Source organism: Hyperolius riggenbachi, chromosome 4, assembly GCF_040937935.1.
Source record: "Hyperolius riggenbachi isolate aHypRig1 chromosome 4, aHypRig1.pri, whole genome shotgun sequence".
NCBI lineage: Eukaryota > Metazoa > Chordata > Amphibia > Anura > Hyperoliidae > Hyperolius > Hyperolius riggenbachi.
The window spans coordinates 376668050-376683960 of record NC_090649.1 but is presented as its reverse complement, the minus strand read 5'-3'; the positions used below and the strand labels follow the sequence as shown (position 1 = coordinate 376683960).

Sequence of the window (15911 nt, the reverse complement as noted above, 5' to 3'; positions counted from 1 at the left end):
TGAGCCGAGGTTGCTTTAAAAAACACAAATATGTAGCCTCCAGCTGTCGCTGGAAGCCAAATTATATCATTCCCCCCACTATCCTTGGTGGCCTGGAGGGGGAATAGTAATTAACACGGCCTGGACATGTGCAGAAGCAGGATCAGCCATATATCGACTGCAGTGTTCTCTCCAGAATTTTTTTTCCAGCCGGGTGGCATGAAATGGTAGCTGGGTGGTATGAAAAAGTAGCCGGGTGGTGTGAGTTGAAAGAATGCAGGGCCGGTGCTTGTGTGAGCAACTATGCTTCAGCATAGGACGAGGTGAGCCGATGACAGCCGGGTGCTCGCCAAAACTAGCCAGGTAAAAGAGCCTGGGGAGAACACTGCGGCTGTATCCTGCGCCCAAGTCTACCGGCGCCGATTTCAAATGTATGCCTACTGGACTACATTGGCTGCCGCCACTGCTGACCTGGTGTGACTTGTGCAAGTTGTAAGCAGCAGGGGGATCCGGACTTTACCAAGAAGGAGGTGGGAGCAGAGGAGGTAAAGTGAGGAGCCAATGGTTGATGGGAGAATGTGTAAATAACTCTTGGTGCCCAGGTAGACTAAAGACTGGTTTCCACATGCTCTGCTAGGGTTTTGGGTGCATGCTGCAGAAATCTGCTGCATGTTGTCCAGGTTTGCAAGGGCATGAGATATGGACAGCAAGGCATTGGCCACATGAGCAGCATTTCCCTGACCCTCTCGTATGCGGAGAAACACTGCAGGTTTGGGTCACATTCTTCCCTTAGTGCACCACTTTTGCACCTAGGGCATCTCAATAGCATATTAAATATGCATGTCAACAATATGGCTCGATTAAAGGAAACATATTTTACCATTTCTTTTTGCATTTAAAAGTTTAGCAGGGGGTTTTATTGCCCTACTTCCTAGGCCTGCCCTACCACAGAAGTTTGAATTGGGATGACATTTATTGGCTAACTTAAAAGAAAATTAGAGTAAGCTTTTGGCTGTGCAGCCTTTGTCAGGCTTGTATACACAGATTTTTTTTTTTTTTTTTTTATTTGCAAGCATAAATGCATGTCATTAAGATGCCTTACTTAGTTGAAACCCCTTCCAGATTTTCAGCAGAGGCGGTTATTGACCACCTTGACCGAGTTTCATTTCGTGTGTGTACAGGGCTTCAAAAGCAGACCCACGCTCTATGGTTGTACTACACGGTGCTTTTTACAGAAAAATGTAGGCAGGCTTGTATAGTTGCTCTACAGCATCATCACTTTCAGTTAATAATGAACAGAAAAGATTCTGAAAGCACAAGTGACACTCATGCTAACCTAGAATTAAAAAAAAAAAACATGAATAGATAAATACTAGTTCTTCTTACATAACAGATGTATTGCACTGTCCACGTTATGATTGCTGTGAATTTTATAAAGGAAAAGCAGAGCATCCTATTCTAGATTGTTTCCATCTTGGTTAACTTTGGCCTTTTGACATTTCTTCCCTCACTCCTATGAAACCACAACTCTTGACTCTGGGTGCCCAAAATTGCCATGGCTCTCTGACTCCACAGAGTAGGGCTGCACGATTTTAGGTAAAAATTGAAATTGCGATTTTTATCTCAGTAATTTCGATTTTTTCCTTATTTTTTTTTCGCTACACTGCATTACATTACATAAAACCCCCTCCCAGCTACAGTAACTAACCACTACAGTTATATTACATGATATCTCACCAGCCTGGGTGGCAGTAGCTGGGTGCTGTCTGGGGGTCCAGGCTGGTCCAAATGTTCCCGATAAATTGCGCAGTGGGGCGGCAGCAGCAGCGTGATCCATGGTGGCTCCAAGCGGCAATAGCCGCGGTAATGATCCACAATGTGGCCCTTTGATCATACCCGGTTACCGGCATTAGCCCAGCAGCAGCGTGATCCCCAGCCGGTGGTTCCAAGTGGGATAGGAGTAGCCGCTGTAATTATCCTCCCCGCTGGCCCTTTCATCTCCTTCTTTGATCATGGGAGGCATCAGCACGATCCCGCCGGACACATGCATAAGATTGCTGCTGGTTGGGCAGAAGCTGCGTACAGCTCCGCCTACCGCCCGTTAGCGCATGCTGCGGGTCATGGGGTGACACAAGTGAACTAGGAAGTACGGAAGCCCCTGAGGACTCTGCCGCTATCTCAGCCGCTATAGCGGCAGAGTCCTCAGGGGCTTCCGTACTTCCTATAGCGGCAGAGTCCTCCCTCCGTACTTCCTAGTTCACTTGTGTCACCCCATGACCCGCAGCATGCGCTAACAGGCGGTAGGCAGAGCTGTACGCAGCTTCTGCCCAATCAGCAGCAATCTTATGCATGACAGCTGTGGATCCGCCCCCAGCCTCCCTCCGCATTCAGAATTTAATGCATTCTGGCGGGCAGAGCCGTACGGGCAGGCGAAACCGCGATTCACAAAAAACTGACGATCAGAAGATCGTCTTCTAATGAATCGTGGTTTCAATTGAAGACCGAAAAACCGTGCAGCCCTACTCCACAGCCCTGCATGCAACTGTTTGGAGCTTTCTCACACAGTTGCGCACAGATAACAGTGAGGGAAATCCCCACCCACCTCATTAACTCTCCTCTCAGAAATGAGCAGACAGTGCCCTCAGTTCAGAGTGAAAAGAATTTTGTTACAGTAAACAAGAGATAAGCAAATGAAATGTATACATCATTATTTACCAGCACTTCAGGAACTCTCTCTACTCGGGGTAAAAAAAGCATGTTAAGCGATAGTATCCCTTTAATGCAGTGTTTCTCAACATTTTATTGGTATGTACCCATTTTAAAACCCTGTACTCACCAAGTACCCCCTAGCATAGTAAACATTATCACAAGTACCCCTTGACAAATATATATTTAATTGTAGAACATGATAATTGGTTCTAAACCATTTCCAAGCATGTACTATTGCTCTTAACCAGCTAAAATACAAATTTGGTGGTGTTAAAATAAGATTTATAATTTTCTAAAACTCTACATTTGTTATTCTTGGTTAAGTTTATCAAGCCTGAGTACCCCCTGGAACCGTCAGAAGTACCCCCTGGGGTACGCGTACCACGTGTTGAGAACCTATGCTTTAATGCACTCAGACCAGTTGCTGTTGAAATTTGATTTTTATGGTGATAATCCCGCTTTAAAGGTAACCTTTAAAGCGGATCCGAGGTGAAAAAATAACTATAACAAGCAACTTGTCCTTAGTTTAGTTAAGTTTAGATGGTTTACACAGTAAACTAGCTACAAACGGCTTCATCAGTGAATACATTTTTTTTTTCCCTGTTATACAATGAGAGCTGCCATTTTCTGCTTGGATCATTACACAGGTAATCTTATCTATATCTCCACACCTCAGACTATGTAAACTCCACTCCCCCCCCCCCCCCTTGCCTCCGAAATCCCGTGCATGCTCAGTGTGTGCTGGGGCTGTCCTGTGTGAACATCAGACCTCATGTCAGTGCAGCTTACCCCCCCCCCCCTCCCTAAATGACAGGCAGCAGTGGGCTCCCGTCCTCCATCCTGTGACGATCCACGCTGGCTCCCACTGCTACTTCGGCGTTAGAGGAGCAAGGGGGGGGGGGGGGGGGAGGCTGGCTTTCTGTTTTTATTAGGTGAGATAGAGATAGAGATGTGTGTGTATGGAGATATATATATGTGTGTGTATGTATTGCCCTAAAAAAATATGTCCAACAGGCACAAAAAGGACATCAAAACCTGGTCTGGGATCCTGTCAGCCTGCTCTATATTTACCATACATGCCCAGGTGACAGGACACTTCAGTGTTGCCCCCATAGATAGCAGGGCTCATATCTCCCGGCAGCTAGGATAGGAGGATGTGACTACTAGTCTGGAGAGAGGGGGTCGTGGCTGCACTACACACAGTGCTTTTGTCAGGACAGTCCCTGCTCCCCCTTAGAATGAGGATCCATCCATCCCCTGGTGTGTGTGTCAGTGTTTAGAAGCTGCCTCTCCTCCCCCATTTCAGCAGATCAGCGCAGCACATTAACTCCCCTGACTCCAGCGTGGAAGTCTTCTCTTATCTGCATTCCGATCATGTAACTCTGCCTCTGTGCTCTGGTCTTCCTGCATGTCGGGTGAACTCGCATGACATGCAGTCCAGGAGCACAGACCAGAGGCAGAGCTACAGGATCAGAGTGCAGACAAGAGAAAACTTCCATGCTGGAGTCAGGGGAGTTGCGCCACGCTAATCTCCTGGAAGGGAGGAGGGGCAGCTTCTGATACACATGCCGCGCTGATCTGCAGGTCTGCAAACAGAATAGCCAGCACAAATAAGGGACATGCTGGCTTCCACCGCTGCTTCTTCTACCAGCTTCCAGGTCAGATTTATGTGCTGTCACTGTGACCCTCTGACAGATGCTGCTGCTCAAGCTACTTTTGCGTGAGTTCAGCAGCCTTTAGACTTGAATCACCGCCTCTGCCTCCTTAGCCAAAGCCTCCTCCCGATAATTAGGTCCCATGAGTGACTGCAGCCTGGGACAGAACGCCGCGGCGTTTAAAGGAGCTGAGGGGGTGTGGCTTTCTGTTTTTATTATAGAATATAAAAAGAAATAGGCAATTATAAAGTGTAATGCCCTAAAAAATGTCCAAAAGGCACAAAAACAGGGACTTCAAAACGTGGTCTCGGATCCACTTTAACTCTATTAAAAAAAAAAAAAAAAAGTTTCACTTACCTGGGGCATCTACCAGCCACCTGCAGCCATCCTGTGCCCTCGCAGTCACTCATGGCTCCTCCAGTCCTCTGTGCCAGCTAGTTTCATTTTTCGCTATATGTAATTTTGCACTCATTCCCACTGGTGCAGGAAGCAATCACGGATGCCGCAGGGGATCGCATGGCCCCGGGTGTTTTTTTTTTTTTTTCCAAATCAAATTGTTTTATATCATGTAGCTAGCACTTGGCTAGTTACGTGTCCCCCGATCGCCGCCCTGGTACATGCCTACACCCCCCCCCCCCCCGAACCTGCGATGGCGTAGCCTCCAGGTCTCGCTATGGGGAGGATCGGGCCTGCGCATGACTTTGATGACCTCATGTCCGATTGTCGCCATAGCGGCGACAGAAGCTATTGGGGAAGTTGTGGTTCTCACTGGATAAACGGCTAGGTAAATATAGCCGGCGGCGAACGGGGGACCAAAGCGGTGCCGGGGGACTTGGGGCACATGTGTAGCTAGCCTAGTGCTAGCTACACTATTAAAAATCAATTTAAAACAAATTTCCCTCCCGCAGCCGCTACAACTGAATGCCAGGGAGGTTAACAAGTACATTTTTACACATTAGAAATGACATGCGTACATTTTTACACAGTGAACAAACGTGTAAAAAATGTACTTGTTAATGTCCGAGATTGCTTCCTGCACCAGTGGGAATGCGTGCAAAGGTACACATGGCGGCCTTAGTCGGCAAAAACGAAACCTAGCTGGTGGCGGGGACCTAGCCCCAGCAATTGGGATGAGGGAGAGAATTTTTAGGAAATGTTTGGTCTATAGGCCTTGCTTTTAAACTCCCTCCTATTTTTGTAACCCTCCCCTCTCAATCAAGATTGACTGTAATGGCGCATACTCACATGCTACTTTTTGTTGCCTGTCGCAAGCACACGGGAGCGTGTGAGCGACAGAGCGACAGCTCGTCGCCAGGTCCCTCCGCGTACATCCGTGCTGTTCCACCGGGTCCCCGCTGCTCAATGGCCGTCCCCCCCCCCCCTCCCCCCCCGGCCGGCTCCCGACTTCACCTTTCCTGCCGCCTCTAAAATGGCCGCCGGAGCTGGCCGCGGCTGCGCAGTCCGCATAGACTCGAGTGCGGCTGTAGGCCCCCCTCCACGCTCTAGGCTATCTCCTGTAGCGTAGATCGGGGGAAGGCCCTAGAGCTGCGCTGCCGCACTTGCGTCTATGTGGACTGCGCAGCCGCAGCCAGCTCCGGTGGCCATTGTAGAGGAGGCAGGAAAGGCCGACCCGGGCTGTGGAGTCGGGAGCCGGCCCGGGGGGACATTAAGCAGCGGGGACCCGGCAGAACGGCACGGGTAGCGTCCGTGTATTCAAATTTCATGGAGGTATTTAACTTTTTCCCGTATTACGCCTCGTGAGTCCTTTAAATGCTAATGCAGTCACGAATGACTTTTTTTTTTTTTTTTTTTTTTTTTTTTTTTTTTTTTTCAGATGGCACAGATGATCAGAAGAGAGGTGTGAAAAGGCCACGTGAAGATCATGGCCGAGGATATTTTGAGTATATTGAAGAAAATAAATATAGCAGGTTAGGAATCTTTTGTTGCCTTTCCTCTGCCTTTTCTCCATAGGATTTTTTTTTTTCTTTATTTCAAATGTTTTTTTTCTTTATTTTAAGATCCAAATCACCCCAGCCCCCTGTGGAAGAGGAAGATGAAAAGGTGGATGACAACAATGTTCTCCTTGACACTTGTAAGTATCTTTCTTTGCTTTAAAGAAAACTGTTGACATTTATTTGAAGAGACTCTTAACAATTTTCAGCCTTATTTCTTCCATCCTATAAGTGCCTATACCTGTTTTAATGTGGTGTCTTACTGCAGACTTTCCTAGTTGCACAGTGGCTGTATTCTCACTTATATAATCTAATCTTCTCTCTTCTGTGGTCGTTGTCGGACTCAGGCTGGAATGTGCTGCTCTGTGATAGGATAGAAGCTATACACACCCTCTCCACGCCCCCTGTAGCTTTGTGTGAGTCAGTGAGCTCCTCTGAGCCTATCACAAGCTGGTAACAGCCATGTCTTTTGTTTGTAAACACTGCCTAACGGTGTGCGTACATGGTTCGTTTCTTCTCATCAATCGAGCCGCTGATGGCTCGATTGGTAATATCCGACGTGTCCGATCACCGCGGCGGGTAGATTCTTCGCTTGATCCCCGCGGGCGGACAATAGAAAAAAACGAGCGGCAGATAAGAAGCGCCCGCGGGGACGAGCGGGAATCGATCCACGCGGACGTGATTCCGGCGCATAAACAGTGTAGGCCCGGCATAAAACTGGCAATTACAAGCCAGGATTGCAGCAGGGAGTGGCAGAAACGGCACAGAGGGACCCAGGAGAATATAATGAATAGAATGGTATGTGTTTTTATTGTTAGAATTTTAGAGTACAGATTCTCTTTAAAGTAAACCTGTATTAAGAAAATGACGAGATACTGTTGGGCAGCACGGTGGCGTAGTGGTTAGCTCTCTCGCCTTGCGGCGCTGGGTCCCTGGTTCGAATCCCAGCCAGGGCACTATCTGCAAAGAGTTTGTATGTTCTCTCCATGTCTGCGTGGGTTTCCTCCGGGCACTCCCGTTTCCTCCCACATTCCAAAAACATACGGATAAGTTAATTGGCTCCCCCTAAAATTGGCCCTAGACTACAGTACTTACACTACATAATATAGACATATGACAGTGGTAGGGATTAGATTGTGAGCTCGTTTGAGAGACAGTTAGTGACTAGATATATATGTCGGCGCTATATAAATACATAATAATAATAATAATAATAATAATAATAATAAATACTGATTTCTGTAGAGGGAAACCTCAGGACATTGCAGAGGCTTTCCATTCCATCCAGGTGCCTACCTTTCCCATTTCTCTCAATTTGTCCAAGAACTTGTCAGACATGTTCTTGAGGCCATGCTTCCCCCTGTTTGAGCATGACTGAGAACAGCCACGCTAGCTTGCGGAGGGGAGCGTGGCCACATACAAGAAGGTCCCAGCCACCGGAGGTGTGTCCAGGAGAACACTCAAGTGTTTGGTTTTTTTTTTTTTTTTTTAGTACAGGTTTGCTTTAAGATATGCATTTTAGTTGCTCTAAAGTCCTTATTCCGAGTAATATTTTTTTTCTCTTTTTTCTATCTTCTGCTGTAGATAACTGTGACCTACATTTCAAGATTGCACGGGATCGTTTAAGTGCCTCTTCTCTAACTATGGAGAGTTTTGCATTCCTGTGGGCTGGTGGCAGGGCTACTTATGGGGTTTCTAAAGGCAAAGTGTGCTTTGAAATGAAGGTTAGTGGAATACACACACACACACACACACACACACACACACACACACACACACACACACACACACACACACACACACACACACACACACACACACACACACACACACACACACACACACACACACACACACACACACACACACACACACACACTTTTTTTTTAGTTTCAGTTTAATAGTTAAATCCATCTTTCCAGGTTACTGAAAAGATTCCAGTAAAGCATCTGTATGTTAAGGACATTGACAGTCATGAAGTGCGTGTAGGCTGGTCTCTTAGCTCTTGTGGACTCATATTGGGTATGTTCCAAATTAATTTTTTTCCTTCCCTCTATTGATGGTCATATGAAGCTTGGTCTGTTGGGTTCTGCAGAAAATGTGGCTTGACATTCACTGGCTTTTTTTTTTATGTAATAGTTTATTTACTGTATATAATTGTGGATCTGCCAACCTGTTTAAACCCCAAAACATTAATAAAGGCTGTTATCTGCATGATCTACCAATGTCTGGAGGTATGAAATGGCTCAAATTTATTCAGGGATAGAGAGATCAATTGACAAGCCATAAGCGCCACACAGCCAAGGTCCCAAGCGAATCACTGTAGAAGTCCTTTCCGTAGGCCACGTGCAACATAGCAAAGTGAAGGGAGGATGCAGTGGATATTGTACTAAGTACTAAGCAGATCCCGGTAAAAGGCCGGACTTTGTGAAATTTTCAGGCATATGTTGAAGTGCTGGTCATTTGTGTAAACAATACATAAACAGTTAATGCAATGCATCCAATTTCCAGAACTTGTGAATAAGCTGTGTTCATATAATATATAACCCATATGCTTTTCATTAATCTAAAACCTATTAATGCTTCAACTTTTTGGCTTTCCACTGGCCCATATAGTCAGTCACTGATGTCTTTAAGTGTTTGGGCCAGTGGGAAGCCATGCATTTTGGATCAGTGTGTTGCCACTATGAAAAAGGAGACGAGGACTGAGAGCGTGCCTTCAGAACTTTCTTCTGCTGGGCTAGTGCTGGGCCGAAATTACGCATTAGCGTAATTACGCATCGTAATTCACTACAAATGCACCGTAAGCGTTACGTGTAAGGTTACGGTATTGCACATAATTACGCATAGACCGTAAGTTACGCGTAAGACCGTAAACTCCTATTGAAATTAGTCTGCCGTAATCGCGTAATATTACGCTCCCGTATAATATAAAAAAGCCGCAGACTTTAAGGGTTAATAGCAAAGCCCCCTTAAATGCTAAGAGCCTCAAATTTGGAGAATATATTAAGGAGATCAGAAGGAATAAGAGGAAACCTTTTTTTTTTAAAAAGACCTTAGTTTTTCATAAAATCAATTTTAAAGTTTCATATAAAAAAATGTATACATTTAAAAACCCGCCGACTTTAACGGTTAATAGCAAAGCCTGCTTAAAATTTAGGAACACCAAATTCCCAGGTTATATTAAGGGGATCAGTGGGAATAAGAGGAGAATTTTTTTCAAAAAGACCTAGTTTTTGAGAAAATCGACTTTTAAGTTTCAAGGGGAAAAATGTCTTTTAAAGAGACTGAAGCGAGAATAAATCTCGCTTCAGAGCTCAAAGTTAGCAGGGGCACGTGTGCCCCTGCTAAACCGCCGCTATCGCGCCGCACAAATGGGGTCCCTTCACCCCCAAACCCACCCCAGCACGATTTGGTCGCTCCTGGAGGCAGCCCTGCCTCCAGTCGCGTCAGCAGTGCATCACCGCCTCTCCCCCGCCCCTCTCAGTGAAGGAAGACTGAGGGGCGGGGGAGAGGCGGAGATACACGCTGACAGACGCGTGTGGGGCAGGGCTGCGGCGGTTAGCCCTGCCCCAACCAGGAAGCACTCCCCCGCATTACGGAGGGGGATTTGGGGGTGAAGGGACCCCCGTTAAGCCGCGCTATAGCAGCGTTTTAGCAGGGGCACACATGCCCCTGCTAACTCTGAGGTCTGAAGTGAGATTTATTCTCGCTTCAGTCTCTCTTTAAATTCGGAAAATGTCAGTTTTTTTTTTGCACAGGTAACAATAGTGTAGTATATTCATAGATTCCCCCAAGTGGGAAGAGTTTTACTTACTTCGTTCTGAGTGTGGGAAATATAAAAAAACGACGTGGAGTCCCCCCTCCCAGACCTCTTTAACCCCTTGTCCCCCATGCAGGCTGGTATAGCCAGAATGCGGAGCACCGGCCGCGTGGGGCTCCGCACCCTGACTATACCAGCCCTCATGGTCCATGGATTGGGCGGTCTCGGAAGGGGAGGGGCAGCCAAGGTTTCCCCTCCCCTTCCGAGCCCTTGCCCAATCCAAGGACAAGGGGCTCTTCACCTCCGATGGGCGGTGGAGGCCGCGATTTCCTTGGGGGGGGGGGTGTTTCATGGTGGCATCTAGGAGTCCCCTTTAAAAAGGGGTCCCCCAGATGCCCACCCCCCCTCCCAGGAGAAATGAGTATAGGGGTACTTGTACCCCTTACCCATTTCCTTTAAGAGTTAAAAGTAAATAAACACACAAACACTTAGAAAAAGTATTTTAATTGAACAAAAAACATAACCACGAAAAAAGTCCTTTAATATTCTTAATTAACCATTAATACTTACCTGTCCCTTTAAATAAATGATCCCTCGCAATAGCCTCGGAAATGTTCTATCAGTTACAATGTATCAAAGTTATTACAATGTAGCAACTTTGTTACATTGTAACTACGCCGCACCCGACGTCACTCGCCGCTCAGCCGCCGCATACAACGCGTCCTTGCAGGGCGCTAAGTCCCAGCCGGCTCCCGCTGTCCACCCCGCCCACATCTGTCACCCACATGTGGGTGAGGCGGGGAGGGCAGCGGGAGCTGGCGGGACTTAGCGTCCTGCAAGGGCCCGACAGCTCTGAGCTATATCAGAGCTTCTGATTTGAAGAAACCCCATTGGTCTGCTAAGGACCAATGGGGCTCCTTGGAGTCCAAATTCAAAGATGCTTAGAGAGCTCTGAGCTATATAGCTCAAAGCTCTGTCGGGTCCGTGCAGGACGCTAAGTCCCGCCGGCTCCCGCTGCCCTCCCCGCCTCTCCCACATGTCACCCACATGTGGGTGACAGATGTGGGCAGGGTGGACAGCGGGAGCCGGCGGGGACTTAGCGCCCTGCAAGGACGCGTTGTATGCGGCGGCTGAGCGGCGAGTGACGTCGGGTGCGGCGTAGTTACAATGTAACAAAGTTGCTACATTGTAATAACTTTGATACATTGTAACTGATAGAGCATTTCTGAGGCTATTGCGAGGGATCATTTATTTAAAGGGACAGGTAAGTATTAATGGTTAATTAAGAATATTAAAGGACTTTGTTCGTGGTTATGTTTTTTGTTCAATTAAAATACTTTTTCTAAGTGTTTGTGTGTTTATTTACTTTTAACTCTTAAAGGAAATGGGTAAGTGGTACAAGTACCCCTATACTCATTTCTCCTGGGAGGGGGGGTGGGCATCTGGGGGACCCCTTTTAAAGGGGACTCCCAGATGCCACCATGAACCCCCCCCCCCAGGAAATCGCAGCCTCCACCGCCCATCGGAGGTGAAGAGCCCCTTGTCCTTGGATTGGACAAGGGCTCGGAGGGGAAAGCTTGGCTGCCCCTCCCCTTCCGAGAGGTGCTCCGCATTCTGGCTATACCAGCCTGCATGGGGACAAGGGGTTAAAGATGTCTGGGAGGGGGGACTCAACATCGTTTTTTTATATTTCCCACACTCAGAACGAAGTAAGTAAAACTCTTCCCACTTGGAGGAATCTATGAAAATAATACACTATTGTTACCTGTGCAAAAAAACCTGACATTTTCCAAATTTAAAAGACCTTTTTCCCCTTGAAACTTAAAAATCGATTTTCTCAAACTAGAAGGTCTTTTTGAAAAAAACAATTTTTCCTCTTATTCCCACTGATCCCCTTAATAATATACCCTGGGAATTTGGTGTTCCTAAATTTTAAGCAGGCTTTGCTATTAACCGTTAAAGTCGGCGGGTTTTTAAATGTATACATTTTTCCTTTGAAACTTTAAAATCGATTTTATGAAAAACTATAAGGTCTTTTTGAGAATTTTTTTTCCTTATTCCTTCTGATCTCCTTAATATATTCTCCAAATTTGAGGCTCTTAGCAATTAAGGGGGCTTTGCTATTAACCCTTAAAGTCGGCGGCTACCTAACATTGATCCATGCGTCAACTTTTCCGCTTGGGTGCATGGCCTTACGCATTAATTGCTATTAGGAAATTACGCGTAAGACCGTACCGTAACAACCTGCATTACGGTATTCTTACGCGTAATTGCGTAAGTACCATGCGTAATTAGACATGAAACGTAGATGTCTACACCGTAATTGCGTAATAGCGTAAAATTACGCGTAATGATCCGTAAGCGTAGATTTTTCCATTACGACCAGCACTGTGCTGGGCACTCTAACACAAAAAGGGGTGGGGTTCCATGTTAAATGAGATTAAAGAAGCAAGTTTCATCCCACTTTTGGTACCCCTTTGGTTATACTTGCCATGTTTTGAGACCCTGGCATATCGTGTGACTAACTTGCTCTATAACTTGATCTGTTTTAATCTCCAGGCGAAGAAGAACATTCTTATGGCTATTCTCTAAAGGGATCCAAAGCCACCAATTCTGAATCAGAAGAATATGGTGAGAAGTTTGATGAGAATGATGTCATCACTTGCTTGGCTGTAAGTATTACCATCTCCAGTCCACCTAAGTACAGTGTTTTCCTTTCCATTGTGCCTTGGCACTGCATGACTTCACTGTTTTGGATTAACCTGGCATTCAAATAAACAAGAGCTTGACATAATTTAGAGATGGGACTTGAATTTACATCTCCTATACTACATTTACTTATTAGAATAGGATTCAAACAAAAGGTATATTACAATATTGCTGTTCTTTTCCTGGGACAAATTTGTTTTTATTTATTGAAGTGACTCTAGGCAATGCAATCTGAGCTTATAAGCAGTGTCTACATTTTCAGCAGTTCTCGAGACTGGTGCAGACTTTCTTAGGCTAAATAGCCATTGCATTACCATGAACTGATGTGATGGATGGTGAAACTTTAAATCACAGGAAAGTTCTGCTAGGAAAGGAGAAGGGCATTCACCTGATTCTTGGCATATCAAATGGAAGCAAAAAATTGTCATATTCACTGAGGGAACGGAGCATATCAGAATATGTTGGCGCTTTATAAATACAATAAATGAGTACATAAGGCTCAGGGCTTCCTTAAAGGGATTGCATTGTAGGTCTGTGAAATGGCTATTGGGCCCCATGCACATTTAAGTCGCTGAGTTTCTACTCTGAAAAATAATGCATAAAATGTACTGTTGAGATTAACTGTCGGGTGGGTGGATGCGCATCTCCAGCCCCTAGTGTCTAGACTTCCGGGGTATCTTCAAGACACCCGACATGTCCTTTCCAGTCTTGATAAGTTTAGATGGGATGGTAATTTTTAGTGGGTGACTTTGGATGTCCCTTCACTGTATTCCTCCATTCCCCATGCACTTGCCCTACAAGCATTAGAATCTCACCTTACTACCCATTCCTCCTTTGATTTTTCATTGCAGTCTTTTCTGCTCATGGCAGTTGAGTACCTCCTCACGCACAACTTTTTCGTTTTTGATTCTCAGTTTTATCGCCAGAGATGCGGAGCTTCTATGGGGGCAAAATGTTCCACCTCCCTGGCCAACCTATATATGGGTTGGTGGGAGGGGCTTTGCATCTTTGGAGATGAGAATCCTTTTTCCTCCCATATACAGTGGTATGGGAGGTATATAGACTCTTTGTTGCTGCTGTGGGGGGGTCCTCCTGACCTTTTGGGGCCATTTTTGAACTACTTGAATGATCAATTAAATTTGAATTTCACAATGAACACCCATACAACCACGATCGATTATCTAGACCTTACTTTGACAGGAGACCCTTTGTCACGACTGATTTCCACTCACTTTTTGCAAATCCACATCAGGTAATTCTGTTCTTTTGGCCAGTTCCTGCCACCCAAGACACTATTGATGCCATTCCCACAGGTGAATTTGTTAGGGCCATTTGGAATTGTTCTACCTTGGAGGATACTAAGAGTGCAGTCTGGTTGAATCTAGATTACGGCTAAGGGGTTACACAGACAACTAAAAACCAGCCGAAGTAAAGTAGCCAAAAAAATCTAGGAGAGCTTTTAATGGGTGGTAAAGGACGACGCAACAGGACAGGGACGGGAGCTGCCACATTTGTTACAGAATAGTCTGGAATATAAAAACATAGTTGAAGTTATCAAATATCTTCCAGTTCTGTATTCAGACCCCAAACTTAAGCACATTTTAGACAGAGGCTGTCGTTTTTCAGCCCGAAAAACACGTACTTTGGGGTCTATCCTGTCTCCTAGCCTTTTTAGATCTGCCTCCATACGTACCCCGACATGGCTTAACACAGTGGGTTCCTGCCCTTGTGGCTTTACTACCTGCCATTATTGTAGGTATCACCAAAGAGGAACTACTGTCTTTTCCTATACAGCCAATAGGTCCTTTCCCATTTTGCAGTATATCAACTGTGACACTAAATACACAATTTGTGTCATTTCTTGTACCAGTTGCCGTATTCAGTATGTGGGTTGCACCACCCGTAATCTTCGGGCTAGAATAGGTGAACACTACTGTGCGGCTAACTGGAATACTTTTCAAAAGTCTGCAGTGTCAAAACATTTTGAGCACTGCCATAATGGGAATATGACCTTCAAATATCAGGGAGTGGAAAGAGTGGTTTGTCCAACTAGGGGTGGAGATCTCCAAAGACTTCTCCTTAAACGAGAGGCCTTTTGGATCCATCGCATGGGTACCCGTTCCCCTGCAGGTTTAAATACCCGTTGGGATATCAGTCTTGTATATGATTTTTAGAGGCATTTCCCCCCCCCCTTTTTTTTTTTCCTTCCCCCTCCCTCCCCCCTTTTTTGCCCATTCTCTCATTTGCCAGGCATCACTTATTTTGAACTCTTATGTACATAATTTTTAATTAGGTGTTTTTATAGTACTTTGTTACATATTTTGCATATATGTGATCATATCCTGTCATTTTGCAATGTCAATCATGAGATGTATTCTGCAACTTTAAGAGGAGTGTGCTTTTTGCTGGTGGGGCGGTTATGGAGTTTTGTCTCCTCCCTCCTTCTGGCTATAAAGTCCCCGCCTCTTTTTAGGAGCAACATGACAATGATTAAGGGTGAATCTTGAGCCCGATACGCATTAGTCCTTCCTGTGGCCTTTTTTTTTTTTTTTTTTTTTTTTTATGTGGATTTTTCAATAAAGAATACCAGCTTTTACTATTCCACTGTGCTTGTGGATCCTCCTTCACCTGAGATTAACTGTCCAAGTAGTACCAGGTGGAAATGGTACTATGCACAAGGTCCAAACCAGGACAGGTGTGTAAAACTTGTGAAATGGGGCAAGCTGGGGGGGGTCCTTATCACTTTCCACTCCCTATGAGTGCATGGTCTGTGCGAGGTGGTCTGGGGTATAGTTATAGAGCCCCCCTCACTCCAGATACACATAAGGAATGGAGGGAATAAACAAGGACCCCCCCAGGTTGCCCCATTTTATCAGGTTTTATACACCTGCACTGATCCCATGGGGATTTTTGTCCCGGTTCCTCAGTCTCTGAGGAAGCAAGCATTGTAGCTTGCGAAACGGCTGTTAGACCGGCTGTCTAATATGATGTGTTTGTCATTGGATGGGATGAAATAAATTGGTGGTCTGCAAACTACTGGTGCCAGGTTTCCTCATCTCCTTTTCACACTTCAGATACTTAGTGAGGGAAGCCTCAGGATCCCTATGGGGGCTTCCCTCACTATTCCTTGGTCCCCCATTGCGG

At 45.7% G+C, this 15911-nt stretch overlaps 1 protein-coding gene across 1 annotated transcript in view; it reads left to right on the top strand.

Annotated features, from left to right (window-relative positions):
- The window catches only part of HNRNPU (heterogeneous nuclear ribonucleoprotein U), a 33395-nt gene that overhangs the window by 2368 nt on the left and 15116 nt on the right, over positions 1-15911 (top strand). The window contains exons 2-6 of the mRNA XM_068232059.1: positions 6178-6271; positions 6362-6435; positions 7880-8019; positions 8218-8317; positions 12618-12730. Coding sequence (XP_068088160.1) covers positions 6178-6271; positions 6362-6435; positions 7880-8019; positions 8218-8317; positions 12618-12730 — 521 coding nt within the window. The remainder of the gene's footprint in view (positions 1-6177; positions 6272-6361; positions 6436-7879; positions 8020-8217; positions 8318-12617; positions 12731-15911) is intronic.